A 16,665-nucleotide genomic window follows, 5' to 3' on the forward strand; every position below is an offset into this window, starting at 1 on the left:
CACATATTTATTCGATCATTCAAAACTATATATATATATATATATATAATATTAATCATAAACTTAAAAGTATCAGTTTTTTTTAGTTTCCTATCAGAAAAGAAGTTAATTTTTATTGTGAAAATTTGTTTATTTGTTTTTTATAATTGGCGTTTAAAAATGAAGCAACATATTATATTGGTTATTAATGTACTGATTTTTTTTGCTTTATAAATCATCTCTACATATTTTTCTCTTCATTAAAAACTGTAATAGAGGATAATTGTTGGATGTACCATGGATTCAAAGAATTTTGTAAATCATCGAGTGCAAACTATAATAATAGTGCTCAAATTTGATAGATTCTAGGATTTTCGTTCAACTTTACTTATAGTTGTAAAATTTGGCACTGATTGTAAAACAAATTTCACTGTAAGCATCATGACACTTCAAAATTACTTAATACTTTTTTTTACATCATTACATGGTATTTGTATTCATTTTAAATGTTAACTATAATCTTTGGCAATCTCTCGGTCATTCGTCTACCAATTTTTAGGTAAAAAATTTCATACTAAAAGTTTTTATTGTCATATAACTTTTATGCAAAATAACATCACAATCGATATGAAAAAAAAAAACACAATCTATGTAATAATTAGGATTTGACTATGTAGATGTTTTCCTAATTTATAACATTACCGTTTTGTATAATTTATTTCTTTAGATTAGATTCTATACAACTAAACATTTTGCTATACCATAGGACAGTTTGATTTTCTATAGAATAGATATTAGACCTCGTTGGAATTGGATATCAGTTTTTTCTAACTGGATAAAGCAACCCCAAATCAAATTTAGTAATGATACTAGTCGATCCGAAAAAGTTGTTGAGTATGGTGATAAGGGTGAGTTCGTAATAGCTGTTGTGTAGATTATAAAACTTGGCCAATACTATGTCTTCAAAAAACTTGATCTCTTGGATGACTACAAAACTGCATATCTGAAAGTAGTTTATGCACATTCAATGGAGTGGAGGTTTAGGCAACCCTCCATTCCAGATATTGCTGTGAACTAGATGATGTTTTCATCCTTCTTTAGTAAGAAGAGAATAATCTCTTTGACTATTTTCTTAGTTTGTTGTCTCTTATTTTAGTGTTCAAACATTTTTTTGGTTTGGCCCAATAGTAACTAAAACTCTTTCATATTGATATAGTAATAATGCCATGGTCTCTCTTTCTTAATAGTCTGATATCTATTTCGTTTGATTTTCTTTTTTGCTTTCATTTGGTGATTTTGTTCCTTTATTCTTACCATTAAACTTGTGTTTTATGGTTTTGTTCTAAAGAATTTATGGACGTAAAGAAAAAAAAAAGATAAAGAGATTTAAGATCAGAATAAGAGCAAAAAAAAAAAAAAGCAAAGGAGGTTGGATTTTAATGTCATGTCAATAGATAATTGGCTGTGAACAAAAAGGTTTTTAGGTCTCTGCCACATTGTACAAATACCAACATGAGGATTTTTGGAGGATCTATATCAAAGTCTGTCTTTTGCCACGTCGGATTCTGACACACCTGCTCATGGATTTCAATAAAAAGATTGATGTCTTTTTCTTCCTAGATCTAATCACAACCCTTCACGTGTTCCACTGAGATCGCATCTTAATAGTTTTATTATTTTCTCTCGCTTATTGATTTTCTTTAAATGGTAACAATATGTGGAACTAACGAATTTTAGCATTTTTAGCTAATAGCCTAATACTTATGTAACATATGTTTCTGTCGTTTTTTAGAGGGAAAAAAAATAGACATTACTTCTTAAATATTAGCATTACATATTTCTCATTTTTTTCAATTCCTTAGGTAAAGTTTTTTTAAAAAATTAACTATAAAATGAATTTTTGAAACTAACTCTCATCTTCGAAAGAGATGTTACATAACCTAGCGTGCTATTTAAAACACAAATTAAGTATGTTTTCACAATACCTTTAAACTTAAATATATTTATCTAATAAGATATTTAAAAACTTTTCATTTTCGTTAACAAAATTTTAAATGAAAATAGAAAATATATATTTGAAATACAAATCTTATTTGTTAATATTTTGGCTTACAGTGGCAAAACAGTAGTACCATTTAATGCTATTGTTTCTTGTGATATTTAATATTCCAATTTTTTTTATTTTTTTCTAAAAGTATAGAATTAATATTGGAAAATAGTATCGTTAAGAGCATATATAGTGTCTTTATCAGAAAACTAATAAGTGAAATATATTTGCTCAGTTAATTATTCTCAGTTTGTTTTTTTTGTTTGAGTGCAGTACAACATTTGTACTTCTCCTAGCTCTGAAATAGTTTTTTTTTTTAATTTTGTTTTAAAAGATTGTTTAAATAAATACTAGATAAATAATATATGTGAAGATAAGTCATCTTTGTGTTTAAATCTTGTCTTTACACAGCACGACTGGCGAGATGTGGATGATGCGTCGTGAAAACCCTAATTTTCTGTACTTGGTTACTTTAACCCTCGTTGCTTCGAAGAGAAACAAAAAATATCAAGTAAAATAAATTATTCCAAATGTTCGATCTCCAATTGAGCCTATTTAGTACTCCACCACATATCTTTCTGAAAGCCCATTTTAAAGGTCCAGATTTAAGCCCATTTTAAGCCTCAAGCCTTCCCTTTTTGACATCTAAGCTGGTCCTAATTTTCTATGTATATATTTCTTTAACGGATAAACTAAATTTGGACTGGTTCGAATCGAACCCGAAACCGAATAAGAACCATTCGTCCACTTAAGTCGATCTAATATTCTAACTTCTAAGTGTTGTTCTCCGAGGAGGTGCTTTCCTCAAAACTGAAAAGTAAAATATATCCCTTTCTAGTGGTTTCTTAAAATGTATTTCCTTTGCTAATGTCAATTAAGAAAAGGATACAAAATGATAACTAATATACTTATATTATATTGGTGCACACATAGAGAAGGTGTGATGTGATCCAAAGGCCACTATTGAATTTTTATTAAGTTTCTTGTTGACTTAAAATACAAAAGGGAAACTTTCCAAGAACACAAATCTTTGGTGATATATTTTGACATTTTGCCGAAAAAGCAGTGCATGCATATGGCCATAAAGCTAGCTTCATTAAGTGGATCGCAATTAAAAAAAAAGTATCCACGTTGATGGAACAACTATAACTCCTCTCTCCCACATTTTTTTTATAAATTCATAAATTTGAAAAACTAACAATGCCCTCGATCTTCATCCCTTCTGGATGAAGAGATTTCAAAATTTATGATCGAGGACATTTGTTTCCATCGAGTCATCGGTCGAGGGCAGTAAAAAAAATCATTTACTTTTAAAAGATTTGAAATATATGAATTATCTCTAAGTACTTACTTTTGAGTTTTGATTTTATAAGAGATGTAAAAGAATACAAAAAGTTGTATCTAAATAAAAATGAATGCCGTATATGTTAAGAATAAGCGGTATGATGTATTAGCCACTATAGAAGCCAAATTCGTGAAGTGATCATAAAACATCATTATGAGTTAGTGCCATGACTTTGACAAGCATGTATCATATCATATCTGCACTTCCATATACTCTAACTTTATTTAAATGGACTATTTATAAACATTGATATGTTTACTTTGTCGACATGTCTAAACAATTGAAAATGGTTTAAATATTTTTCAATACTGTCTATGCTTAGCTATCCTCCATTATAGTGATTCGCCAATAAAGAACACATTTGTAATACCTAAAATATTTTTTTGGCAAGGAACGCATTTTGAGGTCTTCCAATCATCTGTAACACCCAAAATTTCAGTATATGATATTTACTTCTTAGCAAAAAAACAAAAACAAAAATATAAGTGTATCTTCGAATTTATTTATTAAAGTAAGAAAGATTTTACATACATACAAATTGTTTCTCTTTATTGGTTGTATTACTGTAAGATATATTTTTCTGTTAAATATTTGATTTCATGAAATCCAGAATCCATATCACCAGATGGTGGATGAATTTCAATCTATAGTGTACCATGTTATCAAAAAAGAAAAAGAAAAAAACAGTATATGTTCCACAAATTAGGCATTTTATAATTGCCATAGTTGATATTCCTAACATTAGTGAACAAATATGATTAGTCAATTGAAAATTGAACAAAGCAAATTAAACGTGAATTCTAAAGCACTAGACACAAAGCTTCGTTTGAGTCGACCCATTTGTTAGTGTAATGACTAACTATAAAATAGACACGCGTAATTAAGTGATCATGCCCATTGGCTCCCACAATTCCACCACTTTAAACAGCATCCATAATCTACAAGTTTTTCTTATTGATCATTTACATATGCAAATGATTCATACTTCAAGGAAGAGAACATTCTACTAAAGCAATCTCCACTGACTTTCAACATTGACTATAATCTTATCTTTTCTTTTAAAACAATATATAGTATGTTTAATGTACAAACACTAAAAACCCTACGGATAAATTAGGATTTTGCTTATGTATGATGGAGTATACACACATTTTTTCATATTGTAATTATAATTAGTATCATATATTATATCGAACAATAAACGTGGAAAAGTGAAACCGCGTCGATTACTTGGTGCTTCGTATATGTTCTTTTAAAGTTTAGACATTTTGGTGGGCTGATACAAAATACTATAGCAGTCCAAATCAGATTAAAAAAACATTCCATGTTTAATTTAGTGATGAAAGCCCCACCACGACAATATTTTAAAATGCGCAAATAGGAAGAAAAGAACTATAAAGGAAACCACCACAAAGACAAAACTCAAAACAAGTTGGAGGAAAAAGAGAGACAAAACTCACAACAACATCAAGGTTTTAACTAAATTTAATTTTGTCATAACTATTCATATATAGTCAAATGGCTAACAAAGCTCTCATTCATCTCCTCGTCATCTTCTTCTTGGCTCTATCACACATCTTCTTCTTCCCTTCCCATGCTTCGAGTAAAATCTTCATCTCTCTTAAAATCGTATTTTATGTATTTACATCATATGTTTTAACTTATATCATCTATATTTTGTACGTATACAGGACTTGGGAGTTTGATGGAGAAGCCAAAAATTGTTCGACCTCAACAAGATACACTAATGGTTAGTTATTTAGCTATTTATCTGTGTTCTTGAGAGGTTAAAATTAGGTTATTAAAGATTTTAATTTGGTTTTGTTTTACATAATCAATGCTATTAGGATGTGAAGAAGGAGGTCGAAGAAAGGATGGTGATGGAGTTAAACGACTATCCAGGTTCGGGTGCAAACAATCGCCATTTGCCACGACAACGAGGCTGCGTCGTTGATTGCTGATCGATATATAAAATGACGAAAAACGAATTAATATGATTATAGCTAGTATCGATAAATTGATGTATAAGTAAGATACGTCTAATTATTTTTCAGAATATGAATTGAGTTAGTTTAACATTGGAGTCTATAGACGATTAGACTATATACTTGTCTACTCTACGGAGAAAAGCATAGTTTTATTTATGTAGTTCAGTTGGTAAATCAATAGATGCTATTGTTAATAAACCATATATATGGATGATATGTACAAGCCTTTAATTTCAATTTGGTGATAGGACATAATTGGTTTACTGCCAACTAATAGACATTAGACTGACGTAAAGTTTTTCAAAATAAAGATAAGTCACTACTCTCCTTTTCACTTATATTTACCAAAAATTGAGTTAGTTAACTTCTTATTCAAATTTATATTTTGCTGATATATCTTATATACTCGTCATGTTTTACGCCACGGATCAATATAAAATAAAGATTTAAAACTAAAAACTGATGTGGAAAAAGAGTGGTTTAATAAAGTAAAACAACAACATAATTGAAGTTTTATGCAACACCCTAAGTGTGGACTAGATAGGAACATAGAGGACAGGCAAAAAAAGAAGAGGTAATTAACATACCTACCTTGGAGTACATGCCACTATGCCAGTTGGGTTTGATTTTTACCCTCGAAATATTAGTATGTTACCGTTCATCTCCGAGTAGGTGTTGTGATTTTATAGACGAGCAAAAAACAAAAGTGGTTCATGAGTTTTGTCGGGCTCTCTCCAAAGAGACAAGATTGGGAAAGAATACTCTATCTTCTCATTCTTGTTACATTGATTTTGTTTTATTTTGCATAGGCGATGCAGTAAAACTATTAAATATATACTCAAGGTTTCAATTATCATAACTGGTGTGATTGTTAGAGGGTTAAATTTAAGATTTATATAAGATGTGATTACATAACTCTTGTATTAAAAGTGTTTACTGTATTTGTATCACTCACATGTAATCATTCAAAAAAATACTAAGATGAAGATATGGTAAAACATTTCAACATAGAAAAAGACACAATCGATAACAAAATAGAACAGTACACTTGACCTAAACCAATGCGGTAAACACACACACACTTATATACATATTGTTAATAATTTTGAAGTTATGCTATACAACTTATTATTTTGTATATCAATACATATTCAAATAGCTTAATATTTAAAGCGCTATGATGTCAATTTCAAATACTGAAATTATTTTCAAAACTTTGTCACTTATATTATCACTTATAACCATTCTATATATCTTCCCACCGCGAAATTTATAACCACACTTTTACAAACTAAATTTCATACATTTTCCAAATAGTATTGTAATAAACAAAATAGTTTAAAAATAATGTAATTTACAAAACAATAAATTTTTAATATAAAACATATTGATCAGCAAAAATGCTGGTTGATGCATAAAAAAGACTCAACTACAGAAGAAATATTCAGCACACGATATCACAAGAAGAACTCGATGAGACAAAAAGAGCCCGTGGCATCGATATTAAGGTAAAACGCATCGTTTGGTTGTCGTACGGACACTACTAAAAGACGCTTCTCACCTCTTGGCGGATCCTACGAGACAACCAAACACAGATCTGCTTCCTTCTTCACCTTTTTTTTTTTTTTTTTGTAATTTTGGTTTCCCTTTTTTTTTATTAAATAAGATTTATTCCTCCATCGTTACCTAATCCCCTTCTTCGTCTTCTTCAGCTTCACTGAGTCTTACGAACATAGCAAAATCCAAATCAAATTCCTGAAGAAACCTCTTTCGCTCTCGTCTTCGTTTTCAGATCAACAAGGTTAGATTCTCAACTTCTCGTTTCTTTTTTCTTCTTCATAGATTTAGGATTTCACCTGAGTCTCGTTTGAAAAACCTATGAAATTCGATCTGGTTTTTTACGTCTCTCGTCGATTAGGGTTTCTAATTTGTTTCATCGTTTCCGTTTTCGATTTCTGAATATGAATCCTTTAGGTATCTAATAAAGTTTTATATATGTTATGTGAAAACAGAAATGGCAACAGCAACATCAGCTTCTCTGTTTTCAACTGTTTCTTCATCTTACTCCAAAGCTAGCTCCATACCACATTCAAGACTCCAATCTGTGAAATTCAACTCAGTCCCTAGCTTCACCGGTCTCAAATCAACCTCTCTCATCTCCGGATCTGATTCCTCTTCCTTAGCCAAGACTCTACGCGGTTCCGTAACGAAAGCACAAACATCTGACAAGAAGCCTTACGGATTCAAAATCAACGCTTCATACAAAGTAGCTGTTCTTGGTGCTGCTGGTGGTATAGGTCAGCCTTTATCACTTCTCATCAAGATGTCTCCGTTAGTCTCTACGCTTCATCTTTACGATATCGCCAATGTTAAAGGAGTTGCTGCTGATCTAAGTCATTGTAACACTCCTTCTCAAGTTCGTGATTTCACTGGTCCTTCTGAGTTAGCTGATTGTTTGAAAGATGTTAACGTTGTTGTCATCCCTGCTGGTGTGCCGAGGAAACCCGGTATGACTCGTGACGATCTTTTCAACATCAATGCCAATATTGTCAAGACTCTTGTTGAAGCTGTTGCTGAGAATTGCCCTAATGCTTTCATTCATATTATTAGTAACCCGGTTAACTCTACGGTACCTATTGCTGCTGAAGTGTTGAAGAAGAAAGGTGTTTATGATCCTAAGAAGCTGTTTGGTGTCACTACTTTGGATGTTGTGAGGGCTAACACTTTTGTTTCTCAGAAGAAGAATCTTAAGCTTATTGATGTTGATGTTCCGGTTATTGGTGGACATGCTGGAATCACCATTTTGCCTCTCCTCTCGAAGACAAAACCGTCTGTTAACTTTACTGATGAAGAGATCCAAGAGCTCACTGTTAGGATTCAGAACGCTGGTACTGAGGTTGTTGATGCTAAGGCAGGTGCAGGTTCAGCTACTTTGTCAATGGCTTATGCTGCTGCTAGATTTGTAGAGTCATCTCTTCGTGCTCTTGATGGAGACGGAGATGTCTACGAGTGCTCGTTTGTGGAGTCGACTCTGACTGATCTTCCTTTCTTTGCATCACGGGTTAAGATAGGGAAGAACGGTCTTGAAGCTGTGATTGAGTCAGACCTTCAGGGATTGACTGAGTATGAGCAGAAAGCACTAGAAGCTCTTAAGGTAGAATTGAAAGCTAGCATTGACAAGGGTGTCGCATTTGCAAACAAACCAGCTGCTGCAGCAGCTAACTAGATCGCAAGCTGATAACATTTTTCTTCTGATCATTTCGAGTTTTGTTTTATTTTTCATATTTGTTGCATCGGCGAGACATTTTCGTGTTGTAGAATAAAGAATGTATTTGCTTCAGTTTGAAGATTTTGGAACATGGCATTGAAGCAGAATTTATAAATCATCACCAAAAAATCATTACAAGAGCAAAATGATGACAACGAAAAAGGTCTATGATCTTTTGTTTGTGTTTTTTCTTGTCAACCTTCTTAGCACTCGCCAAACATTTCTTGTTGCATGCATAATATCACCATTATTATATTTGTAAATATATGTTTTGAAATGTAATTTAGTTCTTGATGACATTGGTTGCAATAATTATTTAAACTGTTAAGTTTTTTTTGACAAAAGTCATAGCGATTCACAACCGTCTAACAACGGAAGATCGTATGTCGAACTAGAACGTCGGGACTAACACGGCCTGTATCTTTTGCGGTGATTTAATGGAGGCAAGACACCGTCTATACTTCTCTTGTGGATATGCAACTGAGGTATAGGGAAATTTAGCACAAGAATTTCTCAAGAATCATCTCACCACTAGTTGGAACAACCTTCTCCAACTACTCCCGAACAGCACCTTTGAAAAGAACACATTTGTTCTTGCTCTATTGCGTTTTCCAAGCTTCGTTCCACTGCATATGGAGAGAGCGGAATGCTCGTTCCCATGGAGACACTCCCACATCGCAAGTTCGCAAACATATCTCCTCCATCAGTGACCTTCATGGGCGCAAATATGAAGGATCTCTTCAATTATTCATGGTTTGCGTAAAGAAGTACATATACATCATTTTTCTCTAATCCTTCAAAAACTCAAATAGATGAAACACCTATTGTAAAAACAGTTTTTTATTTTTATTTTTTCAACAAATTTTACATTCAATTAAAAAAAAGAAGTTAATTATGAGCAAAAGCAATAAAATAAAAAAAATCATTTCTAATTTATTATATATGACAACTTTAAAAAATGAATAAGGTTAACATAACTAATAAAAATAAAATAAACAATAAAAAAGAGGGAAAAAAATCAGTTATGTTTATTACATAGACATTTAAAGGTACTAAGCAAAATTAAGGTAGGCACAATTATTTTTAAGTGAAGTCACATGAATATTTACTATTTCTATTATAAGGAAATAAATTAGAATATACTATAATTGCTCTCCAACTTTCTTAAATCTTTAAAAATGAGGTGTTAGGTTAATTAGGTTGTGAGTCAGTTCCTCCAACAACGTTCGATGGTATAGATTACTAGCTCTTGAGAATTTGTATACTATGGTATAATTTAATGTGCTCTTGAGAATTTGTATACTATGGTATAATTTAATGTAGGCAGATTTTTTATTTTATTTTTTATTGAGGTCACATGAATACTTACTATTTATATTATAATGGAAAATTTTGGTATATACTATAATTGCTCTCCAAATTTCTTAAATCTTTGGAAAGGAGGTGTTGGGTTAATTAGGTTGTGAGACAGTTCCTCCAACAGCCTTCGATGGTATAGATTATTAACTCTTGATCGTCTGTACAGATAAAATGATTTTCAATTGTTTTGCATTGTTGTTTTCCTGTCTTTCTTCATGTTATAGGATTTGTCAATGGTTTGTCAGCTTTGAAAATATTGCATGTATATAACAAGAGAATAAAGGATTTTAAAACTACATAGAATATTGGTAACTAATGATGATTTATAATGGAAAAAATGTAAACTATTTGACATACATGAAAATTAGAGAGTGAAACGAGAGCAATACAAATAGGGCAGGCCAATAAATTATTGGACCTTGTGCTATGCTCCAAATTTCTTTACCTAAAACTCTAAATATTTAAAAACTAGACCCTATTTTGCAATTATTTGAAAATTTGGACTCTAAAATATATTAAAAAAAACTGAATAAAGAAGTGGGACCCGGTGCACTAGCACACTCAGCACCTCCCAAGAGCCGGGCCTGGATACAAATACAATAATTTATTATTTAATGGTAGCAAAACCTTACATGCAAAGTAAACATATATATATCCATTATATATATCCAACTAATTTTGTAGGGAGATCCTAAAAAATGTGGTTTTTAAATTCGTTTGGCTGGCTTTATTTCCTTTATATTCTAGAAAATTGATGTTGAAGCGTTAATTACTCATTTGCACACAAAAAAAGAGAGTTAATTACTTGTTTTTGAGGATTTTCAAATAATCAATATTTGAAAACTTATACTAACAATTAAATATTTTTAGCCATTGGTTTAGATTTTTTTTCTTTATCTTTATAGGAATGTCAATAGCATATAAAATAAAAGTTTGAGGTTTAACGAAAAGAGTTTAACCTAAAGATTCTATCCATGCATAACTAGAAAGCTCTTTAACGGTTATGTACATACATCAGATACAAACTTTGTGACATTATTGCAATCAACATAAGTTATGAGCTTGTTTCAAACTCGTAATGATTAGAAGAAAAATGTTATCAGCTTGAATCATCACCAAAAGTCATTACAAGAGCAAGAGCCGCCTTTAAAATGATGAAATCTGGAACGGTCTCTAACGATCACGATACGATCATAAACATCAGATACAAACTTTGCAAAATTATGACAATCAACACAAGTTCTGAGATTCTTGGTCACTCTAATGGTTGTTCCTGGTGGAGTCACCAGAATCCCAAAGGCTATAGCTAGCTTCTCGCTATGGTATCTTAACGCGTATCCCTTTTCTTCTTCTGACTCAAGATTGTGCAGTTCCGATGTAATTTCCGCCACATACCCCGCAATCTTCAGCTGCTGATTGATTTCCGCCAGCATTTTATAGATTTCTTCCTTCCGCGGATGCGAAACATCGTCTACTATAAACTCATGAACGGTTCCTTGTAGCTCGATCGCGCTGCATCCAGGTTTAGTATGGATTCTTTTCTCCTTCATTAAAGAACGCAATTCAGTCACTTTCTCCCATTTCCCAACCGTGGAGTATGTGTTGAGTAACAGAACGTAATCTCCAGCTTCTTCGGCTTTGAGTTCGATGAGATGAGAGATCACACGTTCCCCAAGTTCCACATCTCCATGGACTCTACAAGCCCCGAGAAGCGTACGCCAAATGGTTGAGTCCGGTTTCATCTCCATTGACTTAATGAGACTGTAAGCTTTATCAAGTAGACGAGCACGTCCCAAGAGGTCAACAACGCAGCCATAGTGATGTAAATTTGGCTTTATCTTAAATTCACCACTCCTCATTCTATCGAAAAACATCATTCCTTCAGCGACCAGCCCGGAATGGCTACAGGCAGACAATAAACCAGTGAGTGTCTGTTCCTCTGGAGAGATTCCAAACTTCAACATTTCGTTGAAAGCTTCAATGGCTTCTTTTCCAAACCCATTCATAGCTAAACCCGAGATCAGAGCCGTCCACGAGACTACGTTTCTTTCACGCATTCCATAAAATACTTGGTAAGCCTTATCCATAGACCCGCAACGTGAGTACATTGAAACCAGAGTGTTACTCAAATTCAAAGCACCACTGAGTCCATTTTCATCGATAAAGTCATGAACTTGTTTACCAAAATCCAACGCCCCCAAGTTAGCACAAGCTTGTAAAGCTAACAAACATGTTACACCATCTGGTTTTACACAACCATCGACATCGTTCTTCATCTTATCAAACAAAACTAAAACATCTCTCGTACGTTTATTCCGCAGATAACACGAAAACAGCACATTCCAAGAAACAGTATCTCTCTTGGGAATTTCGTCGAACACTTTACATGCATCAGTACTGTTTTCGCAAGTGGAGTAAAGATCCATCAGAGTCGTCATAAGAAGACTATCCGAGAGAAACCCATCACTGAAAATCTTGCCGTGAATCTGCAAACCACCGAGTAAGTCACCTGATTTGATACAACACTTGAGAGCAAAAGAAGACGAGAGCGGATTAGCAGGAAGAGAGCTGTTTCGTCGAAGAGATCGAAACAAGCGAAACCCTTCGCATGGAGTTTGGCTGAGAGAGAAAGCTCTGATCATGGTGTTGCAGTGAGAGAGAGTTGGGTTCAATCTCTGGGAGAAAACTCGGCATGAGTAATTGATGTCTCGAGGAATCAGAGAGAGAGCGAGACGAGAGAGGAAATGGTGGAAAACGTCAGAGTTTCTGATTAAGGAAGTGCGGAGTAAGAGGGCGTGAATCTGCCGGAGATGGAGTTTTCCGGTGGAAGATACGATCAGAGAAAGAAGATGATCGTCGCCGCTGCTGCTGCTTATGGACTTCAACATAGTCTTCTGGTGAAAAGAAAGTATACTAAGCTTTGATTTAAAAGGTTTTACTAATTTTATTTCGTTTTAAGTATTAAAACTTGAAGTTTTGATATATGCAAGCACATGATGTAAAACAGTTTTATTTTTGGTTTTGAATAAATATTACATTCAATTCAAAAAAACATTATGAGCAAAAAATTCAAAAGATTATTTCTAATTGATTATATGTCACAACTTTAGGAAAGTAAATGAGGTTTACATAAATAATACAAATAGAATAAAAAAGAGTTGAAACATATTCAATCATCTGTATTACCTTTTATTCAAAAAATCGCTAGATGCTAATATTTTATTAATTATATGTATTTTTGTATAAAATCAAATAAATTAGAAATAAGAACAAATAAATAGAAAAGAAAAATTATATATTTATATTTAATATAAGTAAAAAGAGTTTAGAAAATTAACTATTAAATAAATATAGTTCAATAAAAAAATAAATTATATTAAGAATATAAATTTAAGACAATGAGATTATATGTCACAACTTTAGGAAAGTAAATGAGATTTTATAGGGACTAAAAACTAAATAATATTTATTTTAGAGATTTTTGCCTCATAAACTTTACAAAAAAATATATAGATGGAAAAAAGACTTCCAAAAAACTTATTTCCCATTCACAGCGTTACATTTTGATTTGTTGTCTTTTTTCTATGCCCATTTTGTTATTTTCTATTTGGTTTTCAGTTCCTAAAAGACGGAAGTTATATTATTTTTATTTATTTTTAGTATCATTCCGCAAGTAATTAAATCTATACATGTTTTAGATTTTAATATAAATTCTGATTGAAAAACATACTAATTTTCTCTGAACGAAAGTTCATTAAACAATGTTGGTGAAAAAGAAAGTTGATAAAAACAATGCATTGTTTGATGTTACCATACTAACAGTACAACGGCGGCGCCAAAGTCTTTTCCAATATACTAGTTTCTTTTGACATCAAGTGATTTTATTAATAGATGGTACCATAAGAGGTTACAACCCAAATTTGTATCAACTACCAACTAAACCTATTTAAAGAGTAATGCCGCTTTACTCTCAAACATATAGAAATAAAAGTAAAAACTTAGCCCAAAGTTTGGTGAAAGAAGCTCAACTTAAAGAGCTTAGGAAAGATCCTACAAATGATATTCTATCATAAAAGGATAAATCCCCGATGTACTATTTGAATCGACTAAACTACTTTTAAAACCAGTTAAGAAACTAGAAACTAACCCTAGAAGAACCTCAGTCAAGCTTCCTTGTTCATTACTGTAGGATAGGCCCATAGTTTAATCTCTTTTTAGGTAGGATCGACAGAAATAAAAAACAGATGGGCAACCATGCATGGTAATTCTCGACCCTGTCTCCGAGGGACAGTTGAATGAACGACTCATGAATACTGTCGGCACGGACGAGCCAATAATTCGAACGAGTTTAGTCTATTTTGAATTTTCTAGCTACCTTATAAATAAAAAGCTAAATGACATGTAACTTCATTTAAAAGAAAACTTATAGAAGAAGACAAACAAACAAAGAAAATATATATAATAAAAAGAAAGATAAAGGTTGCCACCACGTAACAACCACTTCCACTACTACTCTTTCGTCGTAATGAAGAAAGCTGACCGTGCCGGAGTTTCATCTTCACCGGATCACCAAATTAGTCTTCTTTATATAGCCGATGAAAATACCACGTGACTCCAACGACCAAAATACCAAAGTCCATTAGTATAAAGAAAAACATTTATTTACAAAAAAAAAACGATGGATATCTCAAAAATAAAATGACCAAACTACCCAACCATTATCCCTATATGTATAACACACAGCCTCTTCTTTTTCACCCACAAACAACATAACATGGCTTCCACCAAAATTTCCTTAGTCTTTTTCCTTTGCCTCGTAGGTCCTTGTATAGGCGCTGGAACCACAAGCGCTGCCGAATCAGTCAGTAGCATTGTGACACAAGGTTTCTTTAACAACATTATCAACCAAGCCGGTAATGGCTGCACGAGAAAAAGATTCAACACCCGCGACTCTTTCATTGACGCTGCTAATAATTTTCCAAACTTTGCAAGTTCCGTTACAAGACGTGAAATTGCAAGCATGTTTGCTCATGTCACTCACGAGACCGGACGTAAGATTTTTTTTTCCTTTTCTCTATGTTTTTATATATTATTAAAAACTTATTAGTTTTGTTTGTACATCTACTCTAGTCATGAGTAAATTATTCTCAAAACTTTTCTCTATTTTAAAGTAAAAAATAGAGATTTACATTGGAGATTGTCTAAGGGTTGAGGTGTTTCATTATTATTTGAGATTATCAAATGGTGATTATAATAGTTTTATTAGAGCACGTTAAGATTAAACCTGTAAAACTGAACATTTGACTTAAGCTGATTAAAAATCATAACCTTTTTTTCCATGTGATCTCTATGTCGTATAGACTTCTGCTACATAGAAGAAATAAAGAAAAGGTCACGTGGTAGGTGCGACGAGAACGTAGAGCAGAGACCATGTCCATCACAGAGTAAAGGTCACTCCGGTCGTGGTCATCAGAGTCTCGGTCTCGACCTTCTACGCCAGCCTGAGCTTGTGGGTAGCAACCCAACTGTAGCTTTCAGGAAGGGTTTGTCGTTTTGGATTAATAGCGTAAGGCCGGTGCTGAACCAAGGATTTGGAGCCACTATAAGAGCCATCAATGGGATGGAATGTAACGGTGGGAATTCAGGTGCGGTCAAGGCAAGGATTGGGTACTATAGAGACTATTGTAGACAGCTTGGTGTGGATCCTGGTCATAACCTTAGTTGCTAAAACGTTTTACAAACGCATACACGTGACGTGTCACGTGATAATGCGGAATAAGAAGTTACATTTCAAACAGGGCAAGGATTCAGAATCGCAAGTACATGAATTAACATTCTGTAACTGTTAATTGTATCAAGTTGTGTTAATATATAAGAGCTAGGAGAATTGGTCTTTCTTATGTCTAGCTAGTAACCATCTATGTTTGTAGCTAGGAGCTACTTGTTGTTTCTAGTTGTTTGTCTATCTAAGCCAATCATACAAAATCTATGCTTATTCACAAACATGGAGATCGATGTTGCAAAATTCATCATTTCGATTTTCACAAACAATTAAAATCACGCTACCATGGCTCGCATGCACTCCATCCGCCGTTGGCATCTCCCTCCGAGCAGATCTTGTTGTCGTTCTCGTTTCCCTTCAATAGAGGACTTGATTCCTCATGGTCTTCGCGGCTATCTTCTCCCGCTATAGATTAAATACATTCTCATGGTAGGCTAATGTATTTGATTGTTGGTCTTCCTTATGTTTATTAGTAACGTTTTGACGCCTCCTCTAATCGTCTTCTCGGGCATGGGGATGACCCTTTTTGGCCAAATCTAGTAGCACTCGTCTCAATAAAAAAATTGCACAAACAATCAAATACATTAGCCTACCCGAGATTCTTTCAGATGCTTAGAAACCGATTTGAATAGTCATGTTCTAACCAAAACAAAAACATATTATCTTTGACAAATCCTAAAAGTATAAATGGTTCATTCCCACGGTATTTCAACTCCTCTAAACCAGTATTAGAACCATATGAATCAAATCGTATAATCAAGTATCCACGAAACATCATAATACTAAGCTACATATATACCTTGATTTATCAGAGTTACTATTGTCATTTTGCAAGTTTCAGATTTGTCTTTGAGAAAATTGTCTTACTTTGTTGATATTGAGATTATATAAACCGGA

General features: G+C 33.0%; 4 protein-coding genes and 1 long non-coding RNA gene across 6 annotated transcripts; 3 read left to right on the forward strand and 2 right to left on the reverse strand.

Moving 5' to 3' along the window:
- Positions 1-4,697: 4,697 nt before the first annotated feature.
- On the forward strand, positions 4,698-5,575 carry AT3G47510 (uncharacterized protein). Its single transcript, NM_114619.5, has 3 exons — positions 4,698-4,974; positions 5,063-5,121; positions 5,219-5,575. The coding sequence occupies exons 1-3, from the start codon at positions 4,890-4,892 to the stop codon at positions 5,330-5,332; spliced, it is 258 nt and encodes an 85-aa protein (NP_190335.1). The 5' UTR covers positions 4,698-4,889; the 3' UTR covers positions 5,333-5,575.
- A 957-nt stretch (positions 5,576-6,532) lies between these two features.
- Positions 6,533-8,872, forward strand: MDH (malate dehydrogenase). The gene is made up of 2 exons (NM_114620.3): positions 6,533-7,160; positions 7,372-8,872. The coding sequence occupies exon 2, from the start codon at positions 7,374-7,376 to the stop codon at positions 8,583-8,585; it is 1,212 nt and encodes a 403-aa protein (NP_190336.1). The 5' UTR covers positions 6,533-7,160; positions 7,372-7,373; the 3' UTR covers positions 8,586-8,872.
- A 2,147-nt stretch (positions 8,873-11,019) lies between these two features.
- On the reverse strand, positions 11,020-13,022 carry AT3G47530 (Pentatricopeptide repeat (PPR) superfamily protein). The gene has a single exon (NM_114621.3). It carries the CDS (start codon positions 12,872-12,874, stop codon positions 11,099-11,101), a length of 1,776 nt encoding a protein of 591 aa, NP_190337.1. The 5' UTR covers positions 12,875-13,022; the 3' UTR covers positions 11,020-11,098.
- A 1,106-nt stretch (positions 13,023-14,128) lies between these two features.
- Positions 14,129-14,744, reverse strand: AT3G07775. The gene is made up of 2 exons (NR_141352.1): positions 14,474-14,744; positions 14,129-14,359 (listed from the first exon to the last, which is right to left on the reverse strand). It is a non-coding gene; the product is annotated as an other RNA (long non-coding RNA).
- Positions 14,675-16,341, forward strand: AT3G47540 (Chitinase family protein). 2 transcript variants are annotated; one of them, NM_001203099.1, is made up of 3 exons: positions 14,746-15,037; positions 15,347-15,694; positions 15,958-16,341. In NM_001203099.1, the coding sequence occupies exons 1-3, from the start codon at positions 14,761-14,763 to the stop codon at positions 16,182-16,184; spliced, it is 852 nt and encodes a 283-aa protein (NP_001190028.1). In that variant the 5' UTR covers positions 14,746-14,760; the 3' UTR covers positions 16,185-16,341. The 2 variants fall into 2 exon arrangements, with proteins under 2 accessions (NP_190338.1, NP_001190028.1); NM_114622.3 differs by having other exon boundaries at positions 14,675-15,037; positions 15,347-16,304.
- The last annotated feature ends 324 nt before the right edge of the window (positions 16,342-16,665 follow it).

Source organism: Arabidopsis thaliana, chromosome 3 (genome assembly GCF_000001735.4).
Source record: "Arabidopsis thaliana chromosome 3, partial sequence".
Classification (NCBI taxonomy): domain Eukaryota; kingdom Viridiplantae; phylum Streptophyta; class Magnoliopsida; order Brassicales; family Brassicaceae; genus Arabidopsis; species Arabidopsis thaliana.

What these genes read in the sequence shown, in the direction of transcription:
- AT3G47530 (NM_114621.3), bottom strand. Translation starts at nt 12,874, where the DNA reads ATGTTGAAGTCCATAAGCAGCAGCAGCGGCGACGATCATCTTCTTTCT.
- AT3G47540 (NM_001203099.1), top strand. Translation starts at nt 14,761, where the DNA reads ATGGCTTCCACCAAAATTTCCTTAGTCTTTTTCCTTTGCCTCGTAGGT. An exon ending in TGTCACTCACGAGACCGGAC is followed by an intron (nt 15,038 to 15,346) that starts GTAAGATTTTTT and finishes TATGTCGTATAG; the next exon opens with ACTTCTGCTACATAGAAGAA. An exon ending in ACAGCTTGGTGTGGATCCTG is followed by an intron (nt 15,695 to 15,957) that starts GTCATAACCTTA and finishes TGTCTATCTAAG; the next exon opens with CCAATCATACAAAATCTATG.
- MDH (NM_114620.3), top strand. Translation starts at nt 7,374, where the DNA reads ATGGCAACAGCAACATCAGCTTCTCTGTTTTCAACTGTTTCTTCATCT.
- AT3G47510 (NM_114619.5), top strand. Translation starts at nt 4,890, where the DNA reads ATGGCTAACAAAGCTCTCATTCATCTCCTCGTCATCTTCTTCTTGGCT. An exon ending in CTTCCCTTCCCATGCTTCGA is followed by an intron (nt 4,975 to 5,062) that starts GTAAAATCTTCA and finishes GTACGTATACAG; the next exon opens with GACTTGGGAGTTTGATGGAG. An exon ending in CTCAACAAGATACACTAATG is followed by an intron (nt 5,122 to 5,218) that starts GTTAGTTATTTA and finishes CAATGCTATTAG; the next exon opens with GATGTGAAGAAGGAGGTCGA.